Source organism: Stylophora pistillata, chromosome 4 (genome assembly GCF_964205215.1).
Source record: "Stylophora pistillata chromosome 4, jaStyPist1.2, whole genome shotgun sequence".
NCBI lineage: Eukaryota > Metazoa > Cnidaria > Anthozoa > Scleractinia > Pocilloporidae > Stylophora > Stylophora pistillata.
The window spans coordinates 41,578,452-41,597,268 of NC_142522.1; the positions used below are offsets into that span (position 1 = coordinate 41,578,452).

General features: G+C 36.7%; 2 protein-coding genes across 5 annotated transcripts in view; one reads left to right on the plus strand and one right to left on the minus strand.

Annotated features, from left to right (window-relative positions):
* LOC148733788 (uncharacterized) overlaps window positions 1-18,817 on the plus strand; it is a 270,303-nt gene that overhangs the window by 81,377 nt on the left and 170,109 nt on the right. The window lies entirely within an intron of this gene.
* On the minus strand, window positions 2,132-9,090 carry LOC148733791 (putative leucine-rich repeat-containing protein DDB_G0281931). Its single transcript, XM_088755984.1, has 9 exons — window positions 9,025-9,090; window positions 8,679-8,750; window positions 7,995-8,066; window positions 7,759-7,830; window positions 7,287-7,343; window positions 6,774-6,967; window positions 6,512-6,631; window positions 4,055-5,677; window positions 2,132-3,529 (listed from the first exon to the last, which is right to left on the minus strand). The coding sequence occupies exons 2-9, from the start codon at window positions 8,732-8,734 to the stop codon at window positions 3,426-3,428; spliced, it is 2,298 nt and encodes a 765-aa protein (XP_088612110.1). The 5' UTR covers window positions 8,735-8,750; window positions 9,025-9,090; the 3' UTR covers window positions 2,132-3,425.

Here is an 18,817-nt window from a genome sequence, read left to right on the forward strand (position 1 = left end):
GAGCTGACATCAGGTTGCAGACATGTCAGGAAATTCCTGTTAAAGAACCTAACGTTACGATAGCGCGTGCAGTATGTTGCGCGCGCATGTATACATTGTTTCGTCTTTTAAATTTTGGTGGATTGTAACCGTTATTTCTGGCAGTTGCCTGACGATTGCTTCGCAAGAGGCATGAAACTCAGAGTTGCAGTAAAAGTTCAAGTAACCTAATTCTTGAGGTATAATTATATATATATATATATATATATATATATATATATATATATATATATATAACAAGTTAAAAGGCCTCGAGCCAACAGTGACGCCGCGCCAGAAGGATCCAAAAGGATTCACAGTCCAAACCTCGATAAATGGTAGGAGAAGTAGTGTGGCACACGAGGACGGACAACTTCGAGCGAAGGAAGACATATCCTCAATAAAAAGTCTAAAAAGTTTAACAAAAAACGTTTCGGTCCGAGACCTTTATCAGTTGTAATACAATGACTTAAAAATTCCTTAAATAGATTTATATAGGGCGTGGTAACACATATAAACAAACACAGTAATTACTACGCGAAAAATTATCACTATCCATTTGTTTTTATAGTGATAATTTTTCGATAGATGTAACACGCGTTTACTCCGTTCAAGCTTTTGATAAAGAATATTCGAGTAGTCTTTGATGTCTTGTTTGTTGGTATTTGCAATTAGGCATGGTTAATGGGTGTTGGATTTCAGTCCCTAGGTATTGTTTGCGGTTTCAGGTACTCTCGAGCTCTTAAGTCCATATTCTGCTACTCCACTTATATTATCATGAATAATTACATGTCGTAACTAACACCTCTTAATTAATCTGTTTCAGAAACTGGTTAGTTGTGAGGTCACTCCCTGTTCATTCCTAAGTCGCTGGTCATTGCCTTTCTAGGTTAGTTTTCGCTGCAATGATTTAAAATCATGTTTGGTTTGGAGCCATTATGAAATGACTGAAATGATACTTGGACGATAAGATAAGATAAAAAGATGAAAACTTTATTAACGTGTCGGGTAAATCTAGTTTACATTTCCGTAAACTAATTGTGGACACCTGACTAATGGTGAATTAAGTATTATGATTTAAATCCTAAATCCTATAAGTCCCTCGCCATAAGCGATGAAGCGATCTTCGCTCGACAATATTTGGTAAAAACACGGTGGTTACGATTATTTTTAGACTAGGACGGATTCATGGGGAAAAGGTTAAGATAAATCGATATTTTAAATAGATATGCACCGGACCGCTCTTGAAGAGAATGCGTTTTACAGGTAATTCCGCAAGTCTTCGGTATCAGCCCACATGGATGAGAAGTTGATTGCAATTTAACCGCGACAAGAAATTAAAAATAACCAAATCTCAACTGCAGTCGCGACTTCTTTCTATAAAAGCTCTCTCGTATGCTTTCCAAGTTGAAATCTAATCGAGTCCAGCCCATAATTCGAACTTATGGTTGTATTAACTTTTACAGCAAGATATTGGGAAAAGACCAAAAAGGTTCGAAAATAACAAGTCCAAGGAGAATAAATTACACCAACATATATGAAATTTGTTGGGGTTGAAAACAAAAAAAATCAGCTCTAGAGTCTGTATCATAGTTCGAAAACTGAAAAAAACATCTTCAGATGACCAATTATTAAGGGTAAAAAGTGATGTTCAAAGGCTTAACTTGAGGGTGATATCATTATCAGACGATGACCTGGAGTGACGGCTTAAATGAACTCTTATGTTTTTTATTCCAGCTGTCGAGATTTTTTACGCCACGATAGTTTTAGAAGCTATCTTTAAGAGGGAAGGGGGGGGGGGGGGGGGGCAGATTGGGAGAAGGGGGAATCGGAGGGTTTTGATTATGTCTCGATAAAATTTACTTGATCTCCCTGTAACATTCTTATGATCCCTCCCTCATTAGCAGCTAATTGGCGGTCAATTCTATAGAGTTCCTCCCTGCTGTCGACGACTATTCCTCTTACCCCGTTCCCCCTTAAAATAGTGTGGAATGGCTACCGTTACTCATTGGTAATGAGGTTCAGTGTGGTCACTTTTAACCATCCTAAGAGGAGAATTTGAAATATCGCCACACTGATAAACAGCTGAATAAGAAGAATGGTTCACGCTTCCTAAAATAAACCGAGAAAAGAGCTTCAGCTTTCTTTAATTCATTGCAAGTGGAAAGGTTTAGCTCACTAACGGCCCCAACGGTTATAAAAAAAGGCCAAAATAATGTCTATTCTTAAATGGGATTTTCATTACTTATTTTGATAAATGAAATTCACTCTATTCTAAAAATTATCCATTAACAATAACTTTAGCTCGTTTGCAATTGAGCTTAAGACTCTATGGTATAAATTCGAATGAGACAAAAGCAAAAAAATGAACTCTTCATCTCACAGCGCCTTTCTTCACCCAAGAGAGGGGAGGGCGGTAACCCTGCGATTGACTGGCATTCCATCCAGGGGGGGAATACAAGTACTCCTAGTCGCTTCATGCTACGAAGTACCGGCCTGATGGGCCATTTGGCGCGTAAGCAGGCTTTACCTTGCCTATCGTAACTCTACTTTTTGTCAATAATTAACATCGACTGCGGATTAACTGTTATAGCCGCTTTAGCTTTGTATGCTAATGGTATTGCTAGGCATTTAATAATAGCCTCATACTAGAAAGCTTGATGGCCTCAAGGGTCCTCGTGTCTCTTTTTTCAGCGATGATAAAATAAAATGAAATATGAAAAATTTACTGGAAATTGGGGGGAAGAGGGCATATTCAAATAAGTTTCTTCTGATTGATCTTAAACTGCTGATGCAGTCCGGCCAAAGTCCCCCGAAAAGTGTTGCGATGTGCATTTGATCATATCTAAATGCTAATTTGCGCACTATAAATATTATTAAATCATTACCATTTAAAAAAATTGGAGAAGGGAACATCTTTTCAATTAAGAAGAACATTTTGGAAAATTATTTGATTTACGACCGACACCTCGAGTACAACTAAAATCAGTTTTCGTCGGAAAGCAGGATATGTGACTGATTTTTTTAAAAAAAAAATTAACCCTGAAACCGTTTTAGATATTTTTGGTAAGGGATAATAAACATAGAACTTTTACGGGTCGGAGTTATTTTGTTGCTTCACCTAACTTATGAATAAGTCTTGTTTGATCCCCATAGAAAATCTTTCATTAACTGTTTTGTGCGTTGACGGGTTTTCATCTCTTTCCTTCAGAAAATCTTCAAATACCGGTATATCTATAACTGATAAGGTCTTGCCTCCTTCACCATAGGCTTGCTTATACTGATTAACTTCACCATAGGCTTGCTTATACTGATTAACTTCACCATAGGCTTGCTTATACTGATTAACTTCACCATAGGCTTGCTTATACTGATTAACTTTAAAGGCTGACCAATGGTCACGGTTATTACTCCTCGTCATCAGATTGCTCATCTGTCAGTGGCACCATCATTTCCAATCTCTGGTGCCTCTTGCATCGGTAAGCAGCTTTCAGATGAAGAAGACCTTTGACTGAAAAACAAAACAAAACAATTTTAAATAAACTTTATAAGGTCTACTGTCTTTGTGAAACGAGTCCCTTGAGTTTTTCCTTTCAATAGGAAATTCACACTTGACAGTTTATCTGTTCTCGTAAGGGAAATTGTTTTTATACAGGGCTAACCTCACGATTTTCCCTTTTCAGGATGTATTTTTTACATTTGCGTTCTAGCTTCCTGAATAAATGTTATGTTATGTTATGTTAAAAGACAAATTTGCTTTTCCAAGAACACAACAGACACAATGATTTATACTAGGTGCCTCTCTATAGCTAATTAGACCTGGTGCTTTCAATTTTTCTTCGACTCTCAAGTGCTGTACAATCACGAATAAATTCCAAAGAGATGTTTTTTGTAGAACAATGCCGCTTTTGTTGAATACTGATGTAGAATTTAAATTTTAGCTGTATGCGGTAGTTATATTATCACCGTCAAGGTAAAGACACTGTTTGAATACCCCATCAGCAATTTGTAATGTTGAAGGGTGTAAGATACTTACCAACCACCATGATCAGCACAGCACTGTTAAGAATCAGGAACATCACGTTTATAAAAGTAGAACTGTTTCCTCCAACGCTGTCTTTGACGGCTGGCTGCGAGTAAATTGCACCAAGACAGACATTAAAAAATATTACCCAAAGTACCAATGTTTGTAGTCGATCTTCAAACTTGTCTTTTATCGGTCGAAAGATGGTGTATACAATTCCTGATGCACCTGCCGCCATCACAGCAAAGCCTATTTGAGAATCACTTTCGGAGTCAAAGAGAAGAATGACTGAGCTAAAGATCAGCTTCCGGTACATCTCAGCTATCTCCCAGAACCAATACTTGTCCTTATAGTTTTCATAGAACACTTTCAAGCCAAAGGCAATCTGTTTATGCTCTTGTGAGTTAGCTCGATATTTCCAAATTAGTGCTAGCAGCAATATTGGGAAGGCGATAGGATAAAGAGCAAACCCAGCAGCTATGTGCCAAAAGTCGGCGTATCGGGAAGTAAAACAACGAATGGAATAGTCGGCCTTCAGAAAAGAACTACAATCGCTGTCATCGCTGGCGAAGCACACGTTCACACAGACTCCAGGCAGGGGAAGAATGTTTATAATCTTCATGCTCGTCATTGGGTAGGATAACAAGAGGAATAGAAAGATGTTTCGGTAGCAGGATTTCTTCAACTGGGCGACTTTCTCTTTTTTTGAATTTTCCATCGTATAACCCGTGCGATTCTCAATTCTTTGTGGTGCGTTTTCTTCAGTGGAATAGTACATACTATCTGAGTTGTTTTGCAATGTGAAGTTCTCTATTAGCTCCGCAGAGTTCTCCCTCCTGTTGACGAGCTGCTTCTTTACGAAAAGGTAAAGCAGTATCAAAGATATCACGGAAATGTTGATAGAAATAGCGAGGACAAACTGAATGAATGGATCAAGGCGGAGAACAGGGTGAATGCAACTCAGTGGGGCGAACTGCAAAATGTTCCCTTCGACAAAGTTCAAGTATTTTGTCATAGAAAGGAGTATCACTGGCCACTGGACTTGCAGCAATGCCGAGAAAATGCCAGCGAGAACTTGATAGAATCCAATAACGATCTTGATGCAGGACATAACGACATCTGCAACAGTACGATTGTCTTCTGCGCGTCTTGAGTCGCCCCAGAAAACAATGACAAACAGCAGGACAAAAAGAAAAATGATCACACAACAGGAAATAATTGAAACTAACATCTTGGGACAGCGTAAACAGCTGTTGAATCTGTGATAGTAGTGTGAAGAACATGTGGCGCAGAGGATACCCTGGTATCCTGTATTGCATGTTGAGTTAATTCCCCCTTTACACGAGTTTGGATAGGGGCACTTTGCAGGCTTTGGCAACGGTCCTTCGAAAGTGGAAAAGGCCTTGTCATAACTAACATCTTGGGTGTGGATGTTGATGACAAATTTGATGTAATATTCCTTTCTTTCAGTGCTATTCCATTTCCAAAAATAGTTTGGCGCTAAGATTGCGGTGTCATTCTCACAGACAATTCCATAGCTTGGACAGGCTGTGCAAGGCCCAAAACGATCCACGCGGAAGAAATTATTCAGACAGTTACATGCACGATATCCAGCGAACTCGTCAGTACGGGTACCTGTTTGATGAAAAGACAAAGGTTTATTCGTTTATCAGTTAATGACGGTGATGAAGTACAACGGATTTTTCCGCAAATCGCGTAAATAACAATGTGAAGGAAATAATTATTTTGCTTACTTTGAGATCGCTATTGTTTGACAATAAGCTTTGCTATGTGTAACTGTATAGTGCCATGCTATGTATAAAGGTTGGTAAATTGCAGAGTGAAATTTGTGTGATTATGTTTTACATTCATTAAGTAACTTCTGAGATTCATTTGAGAGATAAAAAACGTGGTCAAGAAAGTAATTTTTCAACGTTTCTTTTTTCTTTTGACTTGCGTGATGGACTTTACCGAAAAGGAGGGATTACTCGCATTCTATGGCTATAGCTATTTTTCCTATTAATAAAAAAGCTTTGAAATCATTTGATCGTAAGGGGCTGGTAACTATTTATCGTCTGGGGTGTCAGAGGATTTTGGTTGTGTCACAAGAAGATTTACCTGAGTCTCCCCCCACCCCTCCCCCGCCAGTCTCTCAATTATTTCCCATCACTGATGGTCAAGATCCTTTAGTTCCCGCTTTCTACTCCTCTAGCTTCGACTGACCCCTCCCCTATTCCCCCCTTCCCTCCCCCTCAATCTCCTGATCCCCCGAGCGATCAATAATGACTGGTCCTTAATAATTCATGGATATGCTTCTTTAAACTTCAGTGTATCGAACATCCCTGATCTTAAAAGCACTCATTTTGGTTCTTCATATGGTTTTTAAATGTTAAGCTACTCGAATTAGCATAAACGAGTCCGGAATAACAGTTTAATTCAAAGGTAATCGTTATCTACCAAGTCTCTTACCATACGGGCATGCACGGCAATCAGTTGCACTTTTTCCAGGATAGTGCTTCTCAGGGACATAAGTACCCGTGCTGCAATTCTTACAGTCGGTCTGACCCATTTCATCTTGATAAAAGCCTCCTGAAAAGAAATCGTTGCATTTGATCTAACTTTAGACCGAAATTCCAAATTTTAATTGTTGCGAAGTGCCATCTACGCAAAGACCGTTCAAATTGTCAAATCGTTCTCGATTATTATATAAATGAAAACTGCATGGTTATACCTTTGGGACAATTTAAACAAGAGCGGATGGTGCCACGGGTGCCTGCTGAACAAAAACTGCATTTGTAACATATTGCATTGGGCTTGAGTTTGGTTGTCTGACTGCACTTTGAGCCAATTAGTCCTCCGCGAAACACAGCTTCTCCCGCTCTACCACCGCAAAGTGAATACGTTAAAGGTGATGGAGCGCATTGACTGCAGAATAAACAACGAAATGATAAAAAATGAGACTCACTTGATAGATAAGCCTGCGACGGACATGCTCTAGTATTCATTCATTCGTTCATTCATTTATCTTTTCGTTAGACGTCAGTGCGGTATTTGCATCGTAGAATGCTCCATCTGTATATAAATCTAAATTTTTCTTTTCACCATAATACTCTTCTTTGCGCAATATGATCCATACGGCTCTGCACGCGCTTTATTAAGACTTTCATTCATAAATCCTCGACCTAGGAATCTACGCAATGACGTGAGCAGAGCCAGAAAACCCGGATTGCAATAAGTCACTCACATTAAAGGGCCGTGTGCCTCTGGGAGGATTTTACGAAGACTTTTACACGAAATAAGCCTGCAAAAAATAAAACAATGGAAGATTCAAATCTTCAGATGATATTTAGCCTTACTCACACAGAGCACCATCGGCCCAGCAGAGAAATTCCCAGTAATTAAAACGGGGAAATATAAACTAGTTTGAAGGCTGGCTTTCAACCTGCGCAAACTTCGCTAATTACAACCTGGTTACAGAGGAAAACCTAGTTCGAGCACATATGTCAGGAAAGCGAAAGATTTTTTAAAATGTCTTAATTTTGCTGAGCCACGAATGTGACATCTAGGAATTGCGATTATCAGGGTTTTCGAGATTGAGATACTTTCAGGTACTCAACTTTTTATGTTCATCATCTTCATCCAAAAGCTGAAGCCCGATGAAAAAAGACCAATTAATCATGTAGCGCTGGTAGAAACTGAGTGATGCATGTACTCACAGTTGGACGTTGGTGGGTACTCCTTTAAACGTCCCATTTTGAAGTGACTCAATGGGGTTGGAAAACAGTGTCCTACGAAGGAGCCAAAAGGTTAGAAAGCCAATTTAACAGCCTATCATAAGCACAGGTAACCCATGCGTCAGTGGGTTTCATGCCGTGACTATGATTAATCTATAGCTTGAAAAAAACTTGCAAAGCCTTGTAAATTAGATCATTTAAACTGATAAACAACTCACAATATTTCCAGGTTGTTGAGGTAATTAAAAGCGTTATCAGGGATTCGCTTTATTCTGTTTCCATGAAGGAACCTTCGTATAGGGAGTCAGAGAGACAATAAAATAACAGTTATTAAAAACTAAAGCGCATTCAGTTTGATCTCTTACTTTCAGTTAGCACCAAAGCCGTGCAACTTCCCCAACAATCAAGCTCGCTCTCTATTGGATTTAGAACTAAAACAGCTTTTAACGATTCAAGGCTGGTTTCGATCTAAAATCACTTTAAATTAATGGTAATCAGGGGATTCGTAGTCCCTTCTGTTAGCATAAATACCCTTTGTTAGATGTTGTCTACTTACAAGTAGTTTAAACTCGTCAGATTCTGGAACGCTTTCTCAGGAATAAGCTCCAACTTGCTATTTGACACGTCTCTAAGGAGAAAAAATTTAACTCCATCCTCTCACCTATTCTAATGGTTGCCTCTTATGTTACTGTGTGATATGTGATACCAAAACTATTCTACGCCTCATACAATCGGACAACAATGTACAATTAAGCTTACTGCTTTTAGGATTTAAAATTAAAACAACTTTTGATAAATCAAGGCTAGTTTCCATGGAAAGTCACTCTAAATTAACGGCAATCTATAGATTTGTATTTCCCTCTACAGGTATAAATACCCTTTGTTATATGTTGTCTACTTACAAATAGATTAAACTGGTCAGATTCTGGAACGCTTTCTCAGGAATAAGCTTCAACATGTTCCCTGTCAAGACTCTAAGGAAATAAAAAATAAACTCCACCCTCTCAGCTATGAAAATGATTGTTTCTTATTTTAATGTGTGATATGTGATAGAAAAGTATTCTCTGCCGCAGAAAATTGGATAAAAATAAACAATCAAGCTCGCTATTCTTCGGGTTTAGAATAAAAACAGCTTTTAACTATTCAAGGCTGGTTTCGATCTAACATTACTTTAAATTAATGGAAATCAGAGGATTTGTAGTCCCTTCTGTTAGCATAAATACCCTTTGTTAGATTTTGTCTACTTACAAAGAGTCTAAACTCGTTAGATTCTGGAACGCTTTCTCAGGAATAAACTCCAACTTGTTATTTGACACGTCTCTAAGGAGAAAAAATTTTAACTCCACCCTCTTAGCTATGCCAATGGTTGCCTCTAATGTTACTGTGTGATATGTGATACCAAAACTATTCTATGCTTCATACAATTGGACAAGAATTTGCAATCAACCTCGCTGTTTTTTTGGATTTAAAATTCAAACCACTTTTGATAAATCAAGGCTAGTTTCAATGGAAAGTCACTCTAAATTAATGGCAATCTATAGATTCGTATTTCCCTCTATAGGTATAAATACCCTTTGTTATATGTTGTCTACTTACAAATAGATTAAACTGGTCAGATTCTGGAACGCTTTCTCAGGAATAAGCTTCAACATGTTCCCTGTCAAGACTCTAAGGAAATAAAAAATAAACTCCACCCTCTCAGCTATGAAAATGATTGTTTCTTATTTTAATGTGTGATATGTGATAGGAAAGTATTCTTTGCCGCAGAAAATTGGACAACAATAAACAATCAAGCTCGCTGTTTTTCGGATTTAGAATTAAACAGCTTTTAACGATGCAAGGCTGGTTTTGATCTAAAGTAACTTGAAATTAATGGTTATCAGGGGATTTGTAGTCCCTTCTGTTAGCATAAATACCCTTTGTTAGATGTTGTCTACTTACAAGCGGTTTAAACTCGTCAGATTCTGGAACGCTTTCTCAGGAATAAGCTCCAACTTGTTATTTGACACGTCTCTAAGGAGAAACAATTTTAACTCAACCCTCTTAGCTATGCCAATGGTTGCCTCTGATGTTACTGTGTGATATGTGATACCAAAACTATTCTATGCCTCAAACAATTGGATAACAATGTGCAATCAGCCTCGCTGTTTTTAGGATTTAAAATTCAAACCACTTTTGATAAATCAAGGCTACTTTCGATGCAAAGTCACTCTAACTTAATGGCAATCTATAGATTCGTATTTCCTTTTATAGGTATAAATGCCCTTTGTTATATGTTGTCTACTTACAAAGAGGTTAAACTGGTCAGATTCTGGAACGCTTTCTCAGGAATAAGCTTCAACATGTTCCAACTCAAGACTCTAATGAAATAAAAAATAAACTGCACCCTCTCGGCTATGAAAATGACTGTTTCTTATTTTAATGTGTGATATGTGATAGAAAAGTATTCTTTGCCGCAGAAAATTGGACAACAATAAACAATGAAGCTTGCTATTCTTCGGATTTAGAATTAAAACAGCTTTTAACGATTCAAGGCTGGTTTCGATCTAAAATCACTTTAAATTAATGGAAATCAGGGGATTTGTAGTCTCTTCTGTTAGCATAAATACCCTTTGTTAGATGTAGTCTACTTACAAAGAGTCTAAACCCGTCAGATTCTGGAACGTTTTCTCAGGAATAAGCTCCAATTTGTTATTTGACACGTCTCTAAGGAGAAAAAATATTAACTCCACCCTCTCAGTTATGCCAATGGTTGCCTCTAATGTTACTGTGTGATATTTGACACCAAAACCATTCTATGCTTCATACAATTGGACAAGAATGTGCAATCAACCTCGCTGTTTTTAGGATTTAAAATTGAAACCACTTTTAATAAATCAAGGCTAGTTTCGATGGAAAGTCACTCTAAATTAATGGAAATCTATAGATTCGTATTTCCTTCTATAGGTATAAATACCCTTTGTTATATGTTGTCTAGTTACAAGTAGGTTAAACTGGTCAGATTCTGGAACGCTTTCTCAGGAATAACCTTCAACATGTTTCCTGTCAAGACTCTAAGGAAATAAAAAATAAACTCCACCCTCTCAGCTATGAAAATGATTGGTTTTTATTTTAATGTGTGATATGTGGTAGGAAAGTATTCTTTGCCGCAGAAAATTGGACAACAATAAACCATCAAGCTCGCTGTTTTTCGGATTTAGAATTAAAACAGCTTTTAACGATTGAAGGCTGGTTTCGATCTAAAGTCACTTTAAATTAATGGAAATCAGAGGATTTGTAGTCTCTTCTGTTAGCATAAATACCCTTTATTAGATGTTTTCTACTCACAAGTCCTTTAAACTCGTCAGACTCTGGAACACTTTCTCAGGAATAAGCTCCAACTTGTTATTTGACACGTCTCTAAGGAGAAACAATTTTAACTCCACCCTCTCAGCTAAGCCAATGGTTGCCTCTTATGTCACTGTGTGATATGTGATACCAAAACTATTCTATACCTCATACAATTGGACAACAATGTGCAATCAGCCTCGCTGTTTTTAGGATTTAAAATTGAAACCACTTTTGATAATTCAAGGCTAGTTTCGCTGCAAAGTCACTATAATTTAATGGAAATCTATAGATTGGTGTTACCTTCTATAGGTATAAATACCCTTTGTTATATGTTGTCTACTTACAAGTAGGTTAAACTGGTCCGATTCTGGAACGCTTTCTCAGGAATAACCTTCAACATATTTCCTGTCAAGACTCTAAGGAAATAAAAAATTAACTCCACCCTCTCAGCTATGAGAATGATTGGTTCTTATTTTAATGTGTGATATGTGATAGGAAAGTATTGTTTGCCGCAGAATGTTGGACAACAATAAACAATCAAGCTCCGGCCCTCTTTTTTTGGATTTAGAATTTAAACAGCTTGTAACGATTCAAGGCTGTGTTTCGATTTAAAGTCACTTTAAATTAATGGAAATCAGGGGATTTTTAGTCCCTTCTGTTACCATGAATACCATTTAGATACAATGAAATATATGTAGTTCATATATTTTGAACTGCGGTATTAGATACATATGATGGACGATCCTCGCAGTAGATACCGCTATTTAAGCAATAGCGAAAGTCAGACCTGAGAAAAATCAGGCCTGTACGTGATTCGAACAACTGACCTTTGCGATACTAGTGCAGCGCTCTACCAATTGTAGAGGTCAGTGGCTCGAATCCCGTACAGGCCTGATTTTTTTCAGGTCTGATTTTCGCTATTGCTTAAATATCGCTATCTACTGCGAGGATCGTGCATCATATGTATCTAATAACGCAGTTCAAAATATATGAACTTCATATATTTCATTGTATCTGATTTATCACTTTCACGGGTTTATTACTAATCAACTTAAAACCTGCTCCCAGTTGCCTTGATAGCTCAATTGGTAGAGCGCTGCACTAGTATCGCAGAGGTCATTGGTTTGAATCCCGTACAGGCCTGATTTTTTTCAGGTCTGAATTTCGCTCTACCTTAAATAGCGCTATCTACTGCGAGGATCGTGCATCATATGTATAAATACCCTTTGTTAGATGTTGTCTACTTACAAGTGGTTTAAACTCGTCAGATTCTGGAACACATTCTCAGGAATAAGCTCCAACTTGTTTTTTGACACGTCTCTAAGGAGAAAAAAGTTTTAACTCCACCCTCTCAGCTATGCCAATGGTTGCCTCTTATGTTACTGTGTAATAAGTGATACCAAAACTATTCTCTGCTTCATACAATTGGACAAGAATGTGCAATCACCTTCGCTGTTTTTAGGATTCAAAATTCAAACCACTTTTGATATATCAAGGCTAGTTTCAATGGAAAGTTAATGTAAATTAATGGCAATCTATCCATTCGTATTTCCTTCTATAGGTATAAATACCCTTTGTTGTATGTTGTCTACTTACAAGTAGGTTAAACTGGTCAGATTCTCGAATGCTTTCTCAGGAATAACCTTCAACATGTTCCCTGTTAAGACTCTAAGGAAATAAAAAATTAACTCCACCCTCTCAGCTATGAAAATGATTCATTCTTATTTTAATGTGTGATATGTGATAGGAAAGTATTCTTTGCCGCAGAAAATTGGACAACAATAAACAATCAAGCTCGCTGTTTTTCGGATTTAGAATTAAACAGCTTTTAACGATGCAAGGCTGGTTTCGATCTAAAGTAACTTGAAATTAATGGTTATCAGGGGATTTGTAGTCCCTTCTGTTAGCATAAATACCCTTTGTTTGATGTTGTCTACTTACAAGCGGTTTAAACTCGTCAGATTCTGGAACGCTTTCTCAGGAATAAGCTCCAACTTGTTATTTGACACGTATCTAAGGAGAAACAATTTTAACTCCACCCTCTCAGCTATGCCAATGGTTGCCTCTGATGTTACTGTGTGATATGTGATACCAAAACTATTCTATGCCTCAAACAATTGGATAACAATGTGCAATCAGCCTCGCTGTTTTTAGGATTTAAAATTCAAACCACTTTTGATAAATCAAGGCTACTTTCGATGCAAAGTCACTCTAACTTAATGGCAGTCCATAGATTCGTATTTCCTTCTATAGGTATAAATGCCCTTTGTTATATGTTGTCTACTTACAAAGAGGTTAAACTGGTCAGATTCTGGAACGCTTTCTCAGGAATAAGCTTCAACGTGTTTAGTTCCAAGAGTCTAAGGAAAAAAAATTAACTTCACCCTCTTAGCTATGAAAATGACTGTTTCTTATTTTAATGTGTGATATGTGATAGAAAAGTAATTTTTCCCGCAAAAAAAAAAAAAGGACAACAATAAACAATCAATCTCGCTGTTTTTTGGATTTAGAATTAAAACAGCTTTTAACGATTCAAGGCTGGTTTCGATCTAAAATCACTTAGAATTAATGGTAATCAGGGGATTTCCAGTCGCTTTTGTTAGCATAAATACTCTTTGTTAGATGTTGTCTACTTACAAGTAGATTAAACTCGTCAGATTCTGGAACGCTTTCTCAGGAATAAGCTCCAACTTGTTAAATGACACGTCTCTAAGGAGAAAAAATTTAACTCCATCCTCTCAGCTATTCTAATGGTTGACTTTTATGTTAGTGTGTGATATGTGATACGAAAACTATTCTATGCCTCATACAATCGGGCAACAATGTACAATTAAGCTTGCTGCTTTTAGGATTTAAAATTGAGACCACTTTTGATAAATCAAGGCTAGTTTCCATGGAAAGTCACCCTAAATTAATGGCAATCTAGATTCGTATTTCCTTCTAAAGGCATAAATACCCTTTGTTATATGTTGTCTACTTACAAATAGGTTAAACTGGTCAGATTCTGTAACGCTTTCCCAGGAATAAGCTTCAACATGTTCATACTCAAGACTCTAAAGAAATAAAAAAAAAAACTGCACCCTCTCGGCTATGAAAATGATTGTTTTTTATTTTATTGTGTGATACGTGATAGAAAAGTCTTCTCTGTCGCAGAAAATTGGAAAACAATAAACAATGAAGCTCGCTATTCTTCGGATTTAGAATTAAAACAGCTTTTAACTATTCAAGGCTGGTTTCGATCTAAAATCACTTTAAATTAATGGAAATCAGGGGATTTGTAGTCTCTTCTGTTAGCATAAATACCCTTTGTTAGATGTAGTCTACTTACAAAAAGTCTTAACTCGTCAGATTCTGGAACGCTTTCTCAGGAATAAGCTCCAATTTGTTATTTGACACGTCTCTCAGGAGAAAAAATTTTAACTCCACCCTCTCAGTTATGCCAATGGTTGCCTCTAATGTTACTGTGTGATATTTGACACCAAAACCATTCTATGCTTCATACAATTGGACAAGAATGTGCAGTCAACCTTGCTGTTTTTAGGATTTAAAATTGAAACCACTTTTAATAAATCAAGGCTAGTTTCGATGGAAAGTCACTCTAAATTAATGGAAATCTATAGATTCGTATTTCCTTCTATAGGTATAAATACCCTTTGTTATATGTTGTCTAGTTACAAGTAGGTTAAACTGGTCAGATTCTCGAACGTTTTCTCAGGAATAATCTTCAACATGTTCCCTGTCAAGACTCTAAGGAAATAAAAAATTAACTCCACCCTCTCAGTTATAAAAATGATTGGTTCTTATTTTAATGTGTGATATGTGATAGGAAAGTATTCTTTGCCGCAGAAAATTGAACAACAATAAACCATCAAGCTCGCTGTTTTTCGGATTTAGAGTTAAAACAGCTTTTAACGATTGAAGGCTGGTTTCGATCTAAAGTCACTTTAAATTAATGGAAATCAGAGGATTTGAAGTCTCTTCTGTTAGCATAAATACCCTTTATTAGATTTTTCTACTCACAAGTCCTTTAAACTCGTCAGACTCTGGAACACTTTCTCAGGAATAAGCTCCAACTTGTTATTTGACACGTCTCTAAGGAGAAACAATTTTAACTCCACCCTCTCAGCTAAGCAGTTGGTTGCCTCTTATGTCACTGTGAGATATGTGATACCAAAACTATTCCATGCCTCATACAATCGAACAACAATGTGCAATCAGTTTCGCTGTTTTTAGGATTTAAAATTGAAAGCACTTTTGATAATTGAAGGCTAGTTTCGATGCAAAGTCACTATAATTTAATGGATATCTATAGATTCGTATTCCCTTCTATAGGTATAAATACCCTTTGTTATCTGTTGTCTACTTACAAGTAGGTTAAACTGGTCAGAATCTCGAACGCTTTCTCAGGAATAAGCTTCAACAAGTTCCCTTTCAAGACTCTAAGGAAATAAAAAGTTAACTCCACCCTCTCAGCTATGAAAATGATTGTTTCTTATTTTAATGTGTGATAAGTTATAGAAAAGTATTCTCTACCGCAGAAAAATTGACAACAATAAACAATCAAGCTCGCTATTCTTCAGATTTAGAATTAAAACAACTTTTCAGGCTGGCATTCAAGGCTGGTTTCGATCTAAAATCACTTTAAATTAATGAAAATCAGGGGATTTGTAGTCCCTTCTGTTAGCATAAATACCCTTTGTTAGATGTTGTCTACTTACAAGCGGTTTAAACTCGTCAGATTCTGGAACGCTTTCTCAGGAATAAGCTCCAACTTGTTATTTGACACGTCTCTAAGGAAAAACAATTTTAACTCCACCCTCTCAGCTAAGCGAATGGTTGCCTCTTATGTCACTGTGTGATATGTGATACCAAAAGTATTCTATGCCTCATACAATTGGACAACAATGTGCAATCAGCCTCGCTGCTTTTAGATTTAAAATTGAAACTACTTTTAATAATTGAAGGCTAGTTTCGATGCAAAGTCACTATAATTTAATAGATATCAATGGATTCGTGTTCCCTTCTATAGGTATAAATACCCTTCGTTATATGTTGTCTACTAACAAGTAGGTTAAACTGGTTAGATTCTCGAACGCTTTCTCAGGAATAAGCTTCAACATGTTCCCTTTCAAGACTCTAAGGAAATAAAAAGTTAACCCCTCCCTCTCAGCTATGAAAATGATTGTTTCTTATTTTAATGTGTGATATGTGATAGAAAAGTTTTCTCTACCGCAGAAAAAATTGACAACAATAAACAATAAAGCTCGCTATTCTTCGGATTTAGAATTAAAACAGCTTTTCAGGCTGGCATTCAAGGCTGGTTTTGATCTAAAATCACTTTAAATTAATGGAAATCAGGGGATTTGTAGTCCCTTCTGTTATCATAAATACCCTTTGTTATATGTTGTCTACTTACAAGAGGTTTAAACTCGTCAGATTCTGGAACGCTTTCTCAGGAATAAGCTTCAACTTGTTATTTGACACGTCTCTAAGAAGAAAAAATTTTAACTCCACCCTTTCAGCTATGCCAATGGTTCCCTCTTATGTTACTGTGTGATATGATTGGTTCATATCTTAATGCGTGATATGTGATAGGAAAGTATTCTTTGCCGCAGAAAATTGGACAACAATAAACCATCAAGCTCGCTGTTTTTCGGATTTAGAGTTAAATCAGCTTTTAACGATTGAAGGCTGGTTTCGATCTAAAGTCACTTTAAATTAATGGAAATCAGAGGATTTGTAGTCTATTCTGTTAGCATAAATACCCTTTATTAGATGTTTTCTACTCACAAGTCCTTTAAGCTCGTCAGATTCTGGAACGCTTTCTCAGGAATAAGCTCCAACTTGTTATTTGACACGTCTCTAAGTAGAAACAATTTTAACTCCACCCTCTCAGCTAAGCAAATGGTTGCCTCTTATGTCACTGTGTGATATGTGATACCAAAACTATTCTATGCCCCATACAATTGAACAACAATGTGCAATCAGCCTCGCTGTTTTTAGGATTTAAAATTAAAACTACTTTTGATAATTGAAGGCTAGTTTCGATGCAAAGTCACTATAATTAAATGGATATCTATAGATTCGTATTCCCTACCATAGGTATAAATACCCTTTGTTATATGTTGTCTACTTACAAGTAGATTAAACTGGTCAGAATCTGGAACGCTTTCTCAGGAATAAGCTTCAACATGTTCCCTTTCAAGACTCTAAGGAAATAAAAAGTTAACTCCACCCTCTCAGCTATAAAAATGATTGTTTCTTATTTTAATGTGTGATATGTTATAGAAAAGTATTCTCTATCGCAGAAAAATTGACAACAATAAACAATCAAGCTCGCAATTCTTCGGATTCAGAATTAAAACAGCTTTTCAGGCTAGCATTCAAGGCTGGTTTCGATCTAAAATCACTTTAAATTAATGGTAATCAGGGGATTTGTAGTCCCTTCTGTTAGCATAAATACCCTTTGTTAGATGTTGTCTACTTACAAGCGGTTTAAACTCGTCAGATTCTGGAACGCTTTCTCAGGAATAAGCTCCAACTTGTTATTTGACACGTCTCTAAGGAGAAACAATTTTAACTCCACCCTCTCAGCTAAGCAAATGGTTGCCTCTTATGTTACTGTGTGATATGTGATACCAAAACTATTCTATGCCCCATACAATTGAACAACAATGTGGAATCAGCCTCGCTGTTTTTAGGATTTTAAATTAAAAATACTTTTGATAATTGAGGGCTAGTTTCGATGCAAAGTCACTATAATTTAATGGATATCTATAGATTTGTATTCCCTTCTATAGGTATAAATACCCTTTGTTATATGTTGTCTACTTACAAGTAGGTTAAACTGGTCAGAATCTCGAACGCTTTCTCAGGAATAAGCTTCAACATGTTCCCTTTCAAGACTCTAAGGAAATAAAAAGTTAACTCCACCCTCTCAGCTATGAAAATGATTGTTTCTTATTTTAATGTGTGATATGTTATAGAAAAGTATTCTCTACCGCAGAAAAATTGACAACAATAAACAATCAAGCTCGCAATTCTTCGGATTCAGAATTAAAACAGCTTTTCAGGCTAGCATTCAAGGCTGGTTTCGATCTGAAATCACTTTAAAATAATGGAAATCAGGGGATTTGTAGTCCCTTCTGTTAGCATAAATACCCTTTGTTAGATGTTGTCTACTTACAAGCGGTTTAAACTCGTCAGATTCTGGAACGCTTTCTCAGGAATAAGCTCCAACTTGTTATTTGACACGTCTCTAAGGAAAAACAATTTTAACTCCACCCTCTCAGCTAAGCGAATGGTTGCCTCTTATGTCACTTTGTGATATGTGATACCAAAACTATTCTATGCCTCATACAATTGGACAACAATGTGCAATCAGCCTCGCTGTTTTTAGGATTTAAAATTGAAACCACTTTTAATAATTGAAGGCTAGTTTCGATGCAAAGTCACTATAATTTAATGGATATCTATAGATTTGTATTCCCTTCTATAGGTATAAATACCCTTTGTTATATGTTGTCTACTTACAAGTAGGTTAAACTGGTTAGATTCCGGAACGCTTTCTCAGGAATAAGCTTCAACATGTTCCCTTTCAAGACTCTAAGGAAATAAAAAGTTAACTCCACCCTCTCAGCTATGAAAATGATTGTTTCTTATTTTAATGTGTGATATGTGATAGAAAAGTATTCTCTACCGCAGAAAAATT